Source organism: Chrysemys picta, chromosome 25 (genome assembly GCF_011386835.1).
Source record: "Chrysemys picta bellii isolate R12L10 chromosome 25, ASM1138683v2, whole genome shotgun sequence".
Classification (NCBI taxonomy): domain Eukaryota; kingdom Metazoa; phylum Chordata; order Testudines; family Emydidae; genus Chrysemys; species Chrysemys picta.
In genome coordinates, this window is record NC_088815.1 from 13,135,835 (window position 1) to 13,149,106 (window position 13,272).

At 60.9% G+C, this 13,272-nt stretch overlaps 1 protein-coding gene across 4 annotated transcripts in view; it reads right to left on the reverse strand.

The window, feature by feature from the left end:
• Positions 1–12,289, reverse strand: part of LOC103306334 (transmembrane protein 79-like) — a 17,004-nt gene extending 4,715 nt beyond the window's left edge. Inside the window, exons 1-5 of one of the 4 annotated variants that reach the window (XM_065578157.1) lie at positions 11,847–12,284; positions 11,380–11,530; positions 7,515–8,407; positions 3,210–3,423; positions 276–2,317 (exon numbers count right to left, since the gene is read on the reverse strand). In XM_065578157.1, the coding sequence (XP_065434229.1) occupies positions 2,104–2,317; positions 3,210–3,423; positions 7,515–8,407; positions 11,380–11,396 (1,338 nt within the window). In that variant the 5' untranslated portion in view covers positions 11,397–11,530; positions 11,847–12,284 and the 3' untranslated portion in view covers positions 276–2,103. The other 3 variants (XM_024108117.3, XM_065578158.1, XM_065578159.1) reach the window with 3 other exon arrangements.
• Positions 12,290–13,272: the final 983 nt, after the last annotated feature.

A 13,272-nucleotide genomic window follows, 5' to 3' on the forward strand; every position in this document is an offset into this window, starting at 1 on the left:
GTGGGGGAATATTAAGCTGGTACCTGTACTGCTTGGCGTACACAGCCCCGTGGATCTCGCTAGGTAACAAAGGACCGAGCCTTGGTCTCTCCAGCCCACAGCATCAGAGGCCTTTAGGAACCTGATGCCCATTGAAAGCAATCACAGCTTGGTGCCTAAGGCTGTTCTGGGAGGCTCTGGGCCTGCACTCCTGCAACCAGCTCCCGCTATCGCTTTGTGCTGCCGAAATCCCTCACTGGTGCCGATCCCCCTTCCAGTAAGAGACGCGGCAGGGCCTGAAGAGGTAGAAACAATATTTTATTTTGTTCAGAGGTTTTTCCCCGGGTAGTTTCTGCAGGGAACCAGCAGAGCAGTGGCCACCGTCACTACATGTAAGGGCCTTTTTGCACAGGAAGCGGCCGACCGGACCCTCCACTTGGATTTTAAGGGAGTTCCTGCCGCTGCAGTGCTGGGCCCAGGCCTGCACAGTGGTTGTACAAGTAGAGGAGGGAGGCAGGTTTCTGCTCCAGGAACAGAACTGAGGGGCTTGGCCTTGGGGGAGGGGCAGCTTCGCCCCAAGTTTCCCTTCTCAGAATTCACAGTTCAGGTGCTGTCCCTTCTGGGCAGAGCGGAAGTGGGGTTACCTAGGAAAGGGACTACGCCGTCCTGGCAAATCATCCACGGCAGGGAGGAAGCCAAGATCCTGGCAGGTGTTTTTCTGCCTCGGGCAGTGGTGGGGGAGTTCGAACTCTTAGTGGTGATCAGACAGAGCCAAGGTGAGGGAAGTGTTGTCTTTTAGTGGCCTGACTTCTGGGGCTGAGGGACAAAAAAAGATGATTTCCTCACCTGCCTTGTCTCTGTAAGGTCCTGGGCCCAGCACTGCATCTTGCCACAACACCACTGCATGTCCCCCCCCAACAGCACTAACAGCCGTCTCCTGTCACACTACAACCAACCAGCTCCCCTTCCACCTGCTGCTTACCCGCCACCTGGGCTTGCTCCTGCCCCCTGCATCCCACACAGCTCACCAGCCAGCCTGCTTTCCCGTTCCTCTCTACCAATCGTCACCCTTCTGCTCTGGGAGCAGGGGGCACCCTGCCGTGGGTTACGTACCCCCCTGAGGAGCAGGGCAATGCTGGATCAAGCCCACTGGCTACTGCTCTGCTCCGGATGAAATCCTCTCTCCCAGCAAGCCACCGCTGCCCCTCTTAACTCAGAAAGTCACTTTGATCAAGCGTATTTGGGATGATAAATGCACAGAGAAGGGCTTAACCCCCCAGCCACTCACACAACTGAGTACCCGACTTGTGCCTGCAGTCTGTGTTCTGTAACCTGCCTGTATGTGGGGGGGGCGGCTCCTCTGGGCACTGCTCCAGGGGCCGGGCAGTGGCCGTGAGGCGCCCTGGCCCCGTGGAGGAAACAGCAAGACAAATGACAGGACTGGGGCTGAGGATTTCAGAGCCTTCTCCTGGGGGTTCAGGCTAATTTTCAAGGGCAACCAAGCCAGGCTTTTAGCCCAGGTCTGCCCACATGACCCGCTCGGCCAGGCTTAGCCGGTCATTAGGACACTACAGTTGCTCATCTCCCTGCCCTGGCTGCAGCATGCCAGAGGGAGGTAGGACCAGGCCACATCAAAGGGAGAGGCTAAAGCCGCTCTCCTCTGGGCTCAGATTAACCTTGGCCAGGCTGCAGAGACAGCTGTGCCCCGGCACACAGCACAGCCCCTGGCACGGCTGGGATGGAGGGAGGGAGGGAGAGACCCAGGGGATCTCCCTGGGCAGTTACAGTATTCCTAGGAGCTTGCCGGAGCAGTTTTGCACGCTGCAGGCGTTCGGCTGGGAAAAGCCCTTCCCATTCTGTGTGGTAGCACGGTGCTGGGCCCTGCTGCTCTGTGGTGTCTTAGTGACCTTACGGCGGTGCTTGCTAAGAAGTTGCCTTCAGCTATGGGGCTCGTCCATCCCTCAGCACTGCCCAGCTCAGGGGTGGGAGGGCACAGCTGGGGATGGCCTGGAGGAGGGGTGCTTTACGCTGCCTCAGTATTGATCCAAGCTGGGTTGGAGCAGCTGTTCAGAGCTGGAGGCTGCTGGAGCTCACGCCTCTCCCCATCCTATGCCGTCTCCTCCTTCAAGTGCCTTGGCTCGCCGGCTCCCGCGTGGGGGCAGGCGTGGCCCCGCCGCCGCCCCCACCCGCTGGAGAGGGCGCGAAGAGGAAGGCGAAGCCCAGGTCGTACAGACAGAACAGGTTGTAGACGGTCATCGCCAGGGCCGGGAAGAAAGAGAGGCCGAAGCCAAAGCCACGGTAAGCGCTGCCGACGTGGAGGCTGATCCAGTAACAGCACCTGCAGCACAAAGGGCGGAGAGTTCGCTACCCATCCCCAGCGCCGCGGAGGGCAGCTCGCCAGGTGACTAGTACACGTAGCGCCCAGCAGCGGCGCGTGGTAAGGATGGACTCCCTGCCCCGGGGACCTTACGCAATTCATGGAGAACAGGAGCTAAGACCAGGGTGGGGGAGAACGCGAGGATCATGCAGTTACTGGGGAGGTTAAAGGGCCAAGTGGCTGACGTCAACTCTGCTCTATCCAGTACCCATCACAGCCTCCTCCGGCCGTTCATTGGAGACCAAGGCTGCAGACTCTTGTGGGAAGCTCCCCCAGCTCGCCCCACTTGAAGAAATCAGCCGGCCATGAAGACGCAATCAGGGTTACACTCGTGCCAACGAGATCTGGCTCACAACGTGGCTGGAAATAAACAAGAGGCTCTGAGGAGCTCTCCTGTCTGTTACATCACTGTGGTGCCTACGGACTTCTATGGGCCTGACCGCTCTGGGGGTGCTGCTCCGGGCCGGCCCGCGGCTATGCCAACGGGGGAAGGGAGTTTCCGGAAGGCAGCGCAGCCCGAGCAACGGGCCGGGAATCTCTCACGACGGTCCCTGAGGCGAGCAACAGGCCGGGAGGGGCCGGGAGCTCAGTGGGGAGCTGCAGTTAGGGGGGACGTGAGGGGAACTGCACCCAGAATCGCTGAGCTGGTGTGAACTGGTGTCAGTGGCCCTACAGTGGGCAAGAGCAGCGCGTCAGACCCCCGAGCTGCGTCTCTACTAAGGAGGGGCCGGACAAGAGGCATTTCACTGAATCTCGGGGGGGGGGCGCAGGGAGGGGTGTGTGGTGGGGGAAGGGAGTTAACTGGGTGCATCGTCCATGCTGCCCACTGCCCTCCCTGGTCCCAGCGTCTCACCTGCCGACGGAGAAGAGCCCGGCCAGGATGGGGATGAGGCGCAGGTGCTCCTGGGCCAGGAACGTGGCCAGCACCACCGTGTTGAGGCCGAAGATGACAAACTGCTCCATGGAGCTGGCGACGTACAGCCGGTGGAGCAGGACGGGCGGGGAGCGTGTGTCCAGTGGGTCGATGGCCACCGAGCAGAGCTTGGCGAGAGCCCCGAACATGACCCCTAGGGGCAGGGCGGGTTGGGAGGAGAAGGGGAGAGGTTTGCATCAGACACCGCAGCCAAACCCAGACCCCTTCATGCTTCTGAGCGCCGATTCCAGCCCTCGCCGGGGTCCTGCTGAGACAGAGCCGCTCTCGGCCGACAGCGCCACGCCCCATGTTCCCTGTCCCCAAAACGAAAGAGCTCGTGGGCTCGGTGGAGCCCGTGGGTAAATGTGGCTTGCCCAGTCCCTGGGTACCACTCCTCCCTATTTTATCAGTAGCCATTCAGTGACCACCACGTGCTCGGAGCTGTACCAAACGAAGAGCTAAGGTTCAGAGTTGATAGGGCCTGTAGTCCTGGGCATTTAGGGAAGACCACTGCAGCGGTTAGGGTGGCACTCGAGTGACCCAGGTTCAATTCCCGGCTCTGCCAGACTTCTTACGTCTTGGGTAGGTCACAGCCTCGCTGCACGGCAGATCCCCAGCCCGGCCCTGCCTCACAGGGAGGTAAGGAGGATGAAGACTGAGACACTCAGGCACTACAGAAATAGGAGCCACAAATACCCTAGATAGATGACAGCCAGGACTTCTGGGGTGTCTCTGGGGTTCTGCCAGTGTATGTAACCTCAGATGAGTCATTCAGCAGCTGCGTGCCTCAGTTTCCCCTTCAGTACCATGGCGATAATAAGCATCAGTCTTGGTGCAAAGTGCTTGGCACTACAGTTACCAATGGATGGACATAGGTGTCAGAGGGCCGAGTCCATTGGCCGGCGAGGCACAAGGCAGGACACAGTGGGCCCCAGGAGCAGAAGTATGAGACACGCACCTGATCCTACACTTAAAGCTGTTGGTTTGCACTAGCTTTGTGCCTTGAATGTGTGGCTGCACTGGGGCTGGGGAGTGCTGTTACAAACAGCAGGAGGGCCCCATCCTGCCAGGGCCGGTCACCCGTCTCCTGCTGAGCCGGGAGGCCAGCAATCTGCCTGTCACTCGTGCTAAACCTTCCCCACCGTGCAAGAAGGGGAAGCCTCGGTTTGTCGGTCTCAGAGGGCAGCCAGGACTCCCCCCAGGACAGGCTACAGCAATCACTCGAAGGTCAGACCTGTTGCCCTTCCTCCTCTCCAGCGGATACCCCTGCCGCCCCTCATCAGAAAGCCTCCCGGTCGCAGTGAGATTTTCTCCCCTGAATTAATTCCCTGGCGGACAGGAATCAAAAGCCACCACCAAACATTCAAGGGCAGGCGGAGCTGGCTGCCCTGATCTGACAAGTGCCAGCAGAGGCTCAGAACTGGGTCCCTAGGCAGGGAAGCGGGGGTCCCTTTTGATCCCTCCCCACTCAGCCTCCTACCAGCTGCAGATGGGGGTTATTAGTGCAGGCAACACTGGGATGGTAAATGTCCTCTGATGAGTGCAGCTTTTGGGGCCGGAGGGGGGCTGGAACCTCGATCCTGGGGCAGGGCCGTGTTGGTGCAGAACTTAACCTCACGGGTCCCGTGCCGTGCCTGGGGGCTCCCGGCCATGACCACGCTCCCAATAATCATTCTAACAGACGGTCAGATACCATTATAACGGACTCGGGGACCGCATGCTCAGGAGGTGCCCAGCAAATTAGCGTGAGCAGTGGGTCCAGGCCACCGCCCCCCCCAGCACCCAGGGAAGGGAGAGGATAAGCCAGCAGGTCATGCAAAGCTCAGTGCATTCAGCCCTCTGCACGCCTCCGGCCTAGACAGCCAGGCGCTCAGGTGACCCTGGTGACAAGGCCCAGCTGAGTCCCTAGATAGGTGCCTTTGGTTTAGTGCCTGATCAGAGAGTCTCCCTCGGCTCAGGGACCGGCCACGCAGCAGCTCCCACTCCTCTCTCATTAAGGCAGGAATGCTGGGCTCAGGGATCCTTCCAAAATCCAATTCCAGGCCAACAGCCCCTGGCCCGCTCGCTGTTTACACAGATAACAAAGGGACCCGGAGGAATTTTCTCTGTAATTAAACCGTCTCCCCGAGCGCCTTCCACAGGAGACAGACGGGGGCTGGGGCCCGGCCCGAATGAAGCAGCGCTTAGCAACACTCATCCCCTGTGCTGACAGCACCGAGACAGCAGGAGACGTGTACAAGTGGCAGAAGTGGCCAGTCCAGGGAGCAGCTGGGCGTGGGAGACGGCGCTCGGGTGGCTGGAGACGGGGGTCAGGCCCAGAGGACATTCCTGGCTCGGCTCGGGGTGGAAAGGTCTCTGCCAGCGCTGGGGCGGGATCAGGGGGCTTAGCTGACAATCAAAGCAGTGACCGTGCATTGGGGCGACTCCTTTTCCCCCCATAGACTCCAGCTCTGCCCCTGCTCGTGGACTAACCAGCTGTTCTCAGCCATCAGGCAGGGGACGGGGGACCTGGCCCCACGGCCCGTAAGCGAGGTCTCTGCAGCCCCACGCAAGCTGCTCGGACCCATGGTGGGGGTATTGTGCTCCTGCCATGGAGGGGCGGAGACTCCCCAGTGAGCTATAGGACAGTAGGCTCCAGGGGCCGTGTCTGCCCTACAGGGGTGACCTCACAGCATTCACTAGGAGCCTGCGTCAAACAGATCCAATGGAAACCTAGGGAGGTGGTGGAATCTCCATCCTTAGGGGGTTTTACGGCCCGGCTTGACAAAGCCCTGGCTGGGATGATTTAGTTGGGATTGGTCCTGCTTTGAGCAGGGGTGGGACTAGATACCTCCTGAGATCCCTTCCAACCCTGCTATTCTATGATCCTATGAAACAAGCAGATGGCCTTTGGATCAGGCCCTGAGCACCCACAGTCCTGCCCCCAGCAGGCGCTGGGCTCAGTGCAAAACCTGGGACGGATTAAAACAGGGCGGGTGTCAAAGTCCTGGTTTGGAATCAGGAGCGGGATCTTCCCAGGACATCAGAGGGTGATGGGTCACTCTTGGTGGCTGTTCTGGGAGCTGTCCACACCCTGGCCCCACTTAGAGGGAGATTTCCATTGCCAAGTCAAAGCACATCCCAGAGACCCTGCTGCTGGGTAACGAGGAGGAATTGGTGACTGGGGCTGGCAAGCCCCAGCCACCCGGCACCCCATGGAAAGCAATCAGGACGCAAAGAAATTAACTGGGGTGGGGAGCACGTCTTCCCTCTCCTGCATTCAGCACCATGGCCAGAGCAGGGAGGGAAGGGGGAAATGAGAAGGCAGAGGGGAACCCCAGCTGACAGCAACCCGATCAGCCATCCAGCCTGGTGTGGCCACACTGGGCAGATGCACCCACACTTCCTGGGGGTCCAGGGAGCAGCGTCGCTGGTGACACCAGGCCCAGTAGAAAGTGACTGTCTGTCACCAACAGGGCAGGGTGAATGTCTTGGTGCCTCGCATTGCGGAGCATGGGAAGTCTGCTGTCCTTGGGGCTCCAGACCCCTTCACAACAGCCCAAATGAGGGATCCAAAATGAACGGCGGAAGGTCTCCTGGGAGGGGATCCCCTCACAAATACCCACGTGCCCCAGGGGAAGCACAGAGCATTAGCGTCGGGCTCCGGCCAAGACGCAGGAGTCGATAGACAGATCCTGAGACCCTTGTGTGAGGGTCTCAAGAAAGGCAGACGGGTCGGAAGGAAAGCCGGAATTCTGCTCTCTTTGTCCGGGTTCCTAAGGAGATGTTGCCATGACCCAGGTCTGAAAAATGCCAATTGCCCCCCGCTCCCTGACAGTGTCATTATCCTCATTTTACAGCAGGGTAAACTGAGGCACAGGACGGGGCCTTGCCTACGGTCACATAGTGAGTGGCAGAGCCAGGAATAGTGGCCAAGAGCCTCGGCCCCCTGCTTTCACTGCTCGATAACTCTCCCTCCGAAAGTCAGGACTAGAACCCTGGTGGCCAAACCAGCATCAGGACCAGCCCCTCGTCACCCTGCCCCCGCGTGCAGTCGCACTGTTCACCAGTGCAAGGGGTGAGTGTGCAAACACCACCATCCTGATGTGCATCGGGGTAACGTGCACCAGGGACAGAGCCACAATGGGTTGGGGGGCGCTGGCAGGCAGGGGGACAGCGTGGGTCCCCCGGAAGCTTGCCAGGAGGAGAGGCAATTCCCTCCTGACCCCTGCCCGGGCCCTGAAGCCTGACCACCCCTGGCCTTACCAAGCATGCTGGGCACCACGGCGATGAGGAGGCAGCGCAGAGCGAAGGCCGCACGGCTGGCCAGGTCCGGGCAGAGCGGCGGCTCGAAGGGCAGGAGGTAATAGAGGCCGTAGAGGACCCAGGGCGCCAGGAGCAGCGAGACGAAGACCGAGGACACGGCCTTCAGGTGGGAGCTGGTGCCGCAGCCACAGCATTTCCCCGGCGGGCGAGGGGCGGGCTCCTCGGGGCCACAGGAAACCGGCTCCACGCCCGAGCCGAGGAACGGCTGCTCCTCCCTGGGGAGAGGCCGACTGGCCGTGGGGCATGCTGGCCCCTCGCTGGAGGGCTGTGCCCTGCTTGGCTCCCTGCCGGCGGGCAGGTGCTCCATGTGCTGCACCATGGGGGTTTCTGCCCCCACCCTGTCCAGGAAGCAGGTCTCCTTGGGCACCGCCACCACCACGCTGCCTCCAGGCCCCGCCCTGCCAGTCTCCCGTGGGTCGCAGCCCAGTGGAAGGATGGGGTCTTTGGGGTCCATTGCCACGGGAAGCCCGGGGTCCCCCGGCACCGTGGAAGGCTGGGGGTCCTCCCCCAGGAGAGGCCCAGTCCCCTGGCTCTGCATCCCCTCCACCGGCTCAGCCTCTGGCCCTGGAGAGTCGCTTGTAGCCAGGCTGAGGGAGGCCTCCCCCTCGGAGGTGGAGTGCAGCTCCTCGACGGAGGACTCGGGGCTGTCGGAGACGGGCGCCAGGGAGATCTGGGTGTCCAGGTCCAGGAAGGGTGAGAAGGAGAGGCGGCTCGGGTCGATGTCCTGCAGCTGGTTGATGAGGTCGGCAATGGAGTCCTTGACGCTGTCAAACTCTCGCAGCTGGTGGCAACTGGCCGGGGCCTTGGGGGCAGTCATGGCTGGAGGGGTGGGGCTGCAAGGCAGAGACTCGTCAGAGCCCGGGGGAGAGAACAGGGTGTCCGACCCCCCTCCTGTCCCTGGCGATCCCCAGGGCTCATCCGCGCTCCTGGCAGGCGGGTCTCACGGTCATGGAGGGGGACGCTGAGAGACAGAGAGGGGAAGGGTCTTGCTTAAGGCAACCCCCCAAATCAGTAGCAGAGCCAGGGAGAGGACCCGGCAGTCCTGACTCCTGGGCTCTAACTACGAGACCCTGTTCCCCTCAGAGGTGGGAAGTCCAGATTCCCACACCTGCGCTAACCAGTGGGAATCCTGACTCCCAGCCCCCCTGCTCTAACCACTAGACCCCACTCCCTCTCATTGCTCCTGGGAAAATGCAATATGCCAAGCTCTTCCAGCAATGTTGGGACTGACAGGGACATTGTATTCGATTTGATTTGATGCCTGAAAAGCAGCTGTCACCGCAGATCTGTTTGGGGGGGGGGGGAGCTCCATGTTATGGGGGGCAGGGAATCCCCCAGAGGGGCTGGGGCAGGATTTATCTTGGGGGGACGGGTGCTGTGATCCCTTCTCTCCTGCTGGCCCCGAGGATCAGGGCTGGGGGCTCAGTGCTCTTAGCGGAGACAGGCCTCGGCCTCCCCGGGGAGCAGCTCCTCTTGTAGCCGGAAGACGCAGCGGAGACTCTGAAGCCGGATGGAGGCTGCTACCTCTGGGACAGCACTGTGCAGGCCCAGGGCTCCCATCGGGGCAGAGCCCGGCTGCCCCCAGCTTGTGAAGGGGGTTGGGATGGGGCTGCCCCCCAGAGTGCGGTCTGGATTTCAGACACCGCAGGGTCCAGGTGTGACTGGAGCCAGGGGGCTCGGGGGAGATCTGTCTCCATGCGGGCTGCAGGACGGAGCCCCCTGGGAATCGGGGGATGAATGGGCCACTGAGCAGCGTTTTCCCCAGTCTAAGACAGAACTCGTCCCTCCCCCAGCATGGGAGCCAGGGGCCCTGTGGGGTACAGCCCAGGGGCTGGATGACCCCTCAGGGACAGCCCCCAAATATGCCATGGGGAAGCTGTGTCCTTATAACAGGGGCCTCTTCACTGCAGTGGGACAGAGGACACGTGACCCACACCCATGGGTGCCATGTTGCTGGGAGACGGGAATCGCCACGGTGCACAGATCAACGGGGGGAATCTCATCTCCGCTACCAGCCAAATCCGGGAGGAGGAGAACTGCCCCCACAATGCATCTGGTTGGGCAATATTATCCCACAGGGAGGTGATCTCCCCCCGCCAGCCATCGGCTCCAGACCTGGAGCTGGAAGCAAAGTTGCTGGACCCAGTCCTATGTACTGGGATCTGGGAGACACCTGGGCGGGAGTGGGGGGGTTATAGGCGCACAGGGCTCCTAAGCAAACAGGTCTCGTCCACATGTGTCAGGAAAGCCACAGCCCCTCCCTCTGCCTCCCCCCTTTCTGTGACAGCAGCATCCCCGGTGCAGCTGGGAAATTACACCCCCCCCCGCCCACACATATCAAAGCATTTCATCTTTGCCCCCAGGCTAGGAAAATGGGGTGACTAGTGTCCCCCCAAGATCTCCACTGCCCCCCTCCTCCCGTGCTGATGGAAAGCAGAGAGGAGACAGTTCAGTGAAACTCCTCCTCCCTCCCCCGGGGGCCCCAGCCCTCAGAGTGACCCTAAGTTAGACAAGGAGAGGAATCTCCCCACACGTCTAGTGGGATGGGGGGGGCGATGGGGGGATCTGTTCTGTTAGGAAAGGGCCACTTCAAACAAAGTCGAGAGCTCAGAGTGCAAATGGATTTGAATCCTTCAGTCCCCCACCCCTTCCCCCTCCATGTCCCCCCGGCCTCCCCACATCCACCCCTGCCCCCTATCGCCCCCAACTGCCCCCCATATCCAACCCTGTCCCCTATCGCCCCCCACATCCAACCCTGCTGCCCCCTCCATATCTCCCCATATCCAAACCTGCCCCTTATCGCCCCAACTGCCCCCCACATCCACCCCTGGCCCCGCCCCCTCTGTAACGCCCCCCACATCCATCCCTGCCCCCATCGCCTCCAACTGCCTCCCACATCCACCCCTGCCCTTACCCCCCTCCATATCGCCCCAACTGCCCCCCACAACCACCATCCACCTCCCCCCTCAACCCGCTCCCCTACATCCAACCCCCGAACCTCCCTCCGACCTGCCTCCCCCGAGCCCCCCATCCCCAGGTCCCGCCCCGCCTGCGCCCCCGGCCGGCTCACCGCGCTCGGCTCCGTCCCGCTGCCTCGCCTGCAAGTTTGAATGAAAACGCGAGTCAAGTTTCGTGCCTGGCCGAGGAGGCTCCCCCCGCCCGGCCCGGCCAATCCCCGCAGGCGGGGCCGCCCCCCGGCCCCTAACCCGGGCCACATGGCTCGGACCCCGCCAGCGGAGGATCCCAAAGCGCTTTGCAGCCACACCCTGCCGGGGAGGGGGGGGGGGTTCTGGGGCCCGATTCTGCACCGCTCACCCCCATGGGCCAGTGGATAAGGGCATGGAGTGGGGCACTCCCAAGTGGGGGAAATAGGCCGGTGCCTCAGTTTCCCCCCTCTTGCCCCTTGGCTGTTTAGGCTGTAAGAGCTTCCATACCCTGCTTAGCACAAGGGGGGTTAGTGTTCCTGTAATACAAACACGAGGTGGGGAAACTGAGGCACTGAGGGAAGGGGACTTAAAAATATTACCCAGCAAGTCCCAGTGGCAGAGCTGAGATTGGGACCCAGGCAGCCTGACCTCTGCTAGGCTGCTCTTACCCAAAGGGCTTCTCTGGAAGTAGCATCAGCCCTTTAGAGGAGACCAAGTACCTGCATGAGGAAGAGCCCACTAGCAGCAGAGGGCTCTTAGGTCTAGCAGGCAAAGGCAGAACAAGAGACAGTCTGGAAATAGAAATCAGATAAACCCAGCCTAGAACTAAGAGGCGCATATTTGACAGTGAGAGGAATTAACCATTGGAACACACTTACCTGGGGACGTGGTACATTCTCTACCCCTTGACGTCCAGTCCTAGGTAAGATACGCTAGCTCCGCTACAAGATACGGGCTGGATCCAGGACTCACCAGGCAGCCCTCCGTAGCCTGTGCTCTGCAGATCAAGCTAGATGAGGGTAACGGTCCCTGTGGGTGGTTAGATTTGATGAACTCTCAGTACCCTAAAACCAGCACCAGGGGAATGTAACTGGGTCTCAGGAGTGTCCCCCCTGTAGCACCCACATCTCAGAGCCAGGGGCCTTGGGTCCAGCTAAGATTGCACTGGGTGTGTAACTACCCTAACCATTCCTTTACTGTACGGTGATCAGGTCCACACCCCTGCCCAGCACCGAAAGGGTTAAAGCTGGTTCTCTCCATGCACAGCCATCCGGTCCCAGCCCAGCTCTTAACTTGCATGGCATGTTCCATCCTTAGATCTCAAAGCACTGTGGGCCAGTCTTACCATCTCTGTTTTACAGAGGGGAAACCGAGGCACGGATGGAGTGACTTGCCCAAGTAAACTCAACCCCAGAGTCTGTGGCAGAGCCAGAAATCAAGCCCAGGTCTCCTGAATCTCAACCCCTCACGCCCATCCGTCTCACAGGACAGAAGCTTGGTCCCTGCGGCTGCCCCTTTGCCTAATTCAGAGCTGCCTCCCTCACTGCTCTCTTCCCCTAACAGCAGGACTCCAAGGGGGAGCCCAAAGCACAGAGAGGAAGTGACTTGCTCACAGCCCCCAGCCAGTCAGGGGTAGAGAATCCAGGCCCCAGCCCAGAGAACAGAACCCAGCTACCCTGGCCCTATTCTGGTTGTAGGGGAGGTTGAAGCAGAGAGGAGGTTTCCTCACTGCACTGGGGGTGGATTGGATAGCAGCCTCCTACAGGAAGCGTGGCCCCTGTGCAGCTGGGATTTCTCACAGCCCAGGGCACTGGCGGGGGAGAGCAGTACTATTGGTGGCTACCGGTTCTTTCCCCCGCCCCATAATTGCTTTGAGAGCTGGGCTGAAATCCTCCGGGATGGGGTGATCTAAGGGCTTGTCTGACAATAGCGCCCTTTGTTCAGCAGTGGCCATGTGCTCGGTGTTGAGCCCAGCAGAAGGGGGGGCCCTGAGGATAGAGTTACATGAGCTGGGGATGGGATCTGGCTGGATTCCACAGAGGGTGGCAGAGACAGGGCTGGGGGCCTAGGCAGCTATCAGCCAGAGAGCTCGGCTAGGCGGCTGCTGAACCAGACCGAGACTTCCCACCTCTGGCTACTGGGGTTTGCAGCCCCTTGTGCATGGGGAGGAATGAGGCTGGCTGCTGGGATGTCTGCTTGCCCCCCCCCCCCCCCTCCGCCATGATTGAGTTGGTGGTGACCGGGAGACAGGGCATTCCTCAGCTCCTGGAACAGGCTGGGGCCCCTACCCCAAGGCCCCAGCTCCAGCCTGCCCTATGCCATAAAGCACCCCCATTTCCCAATGGCTGGAGAAGGCAGCTAGGTCACACCCCAAGTCTCCTTCAGAAGGGAAAGTCTGGCTCAGTAACTCACCCTTCCCAGACCCTCCCCAGCCCGGGACCTCTGGCTCTAGCGGCATGAGTCTCTGCCTGAGCTCAGAGACCCAGTGTGGTTGGCTCAAACCTCCCTGTAACCCAGCCAGAGCACCCCACTGGGGGGGCAGCTCCAGCCCGAGGCTGCAGATGTAGGGGAAACTTGTGCCTATTCCCGCGAGCAGCAGTGCGGGAGCAGATGTGCAGACCCCTCATGGAGACAGTTGGGGCTTCCCTGGTCTGGCCATCCCTGGCTCAGAAGCGGGGCAGATTGTCCCTGCTGAGGTACCAGCTAATGCTGTATTACTGGTGCCCTGCAGGGGCTACCCCACATCTAGTGCCTTACAAGGCTGGGCTGCC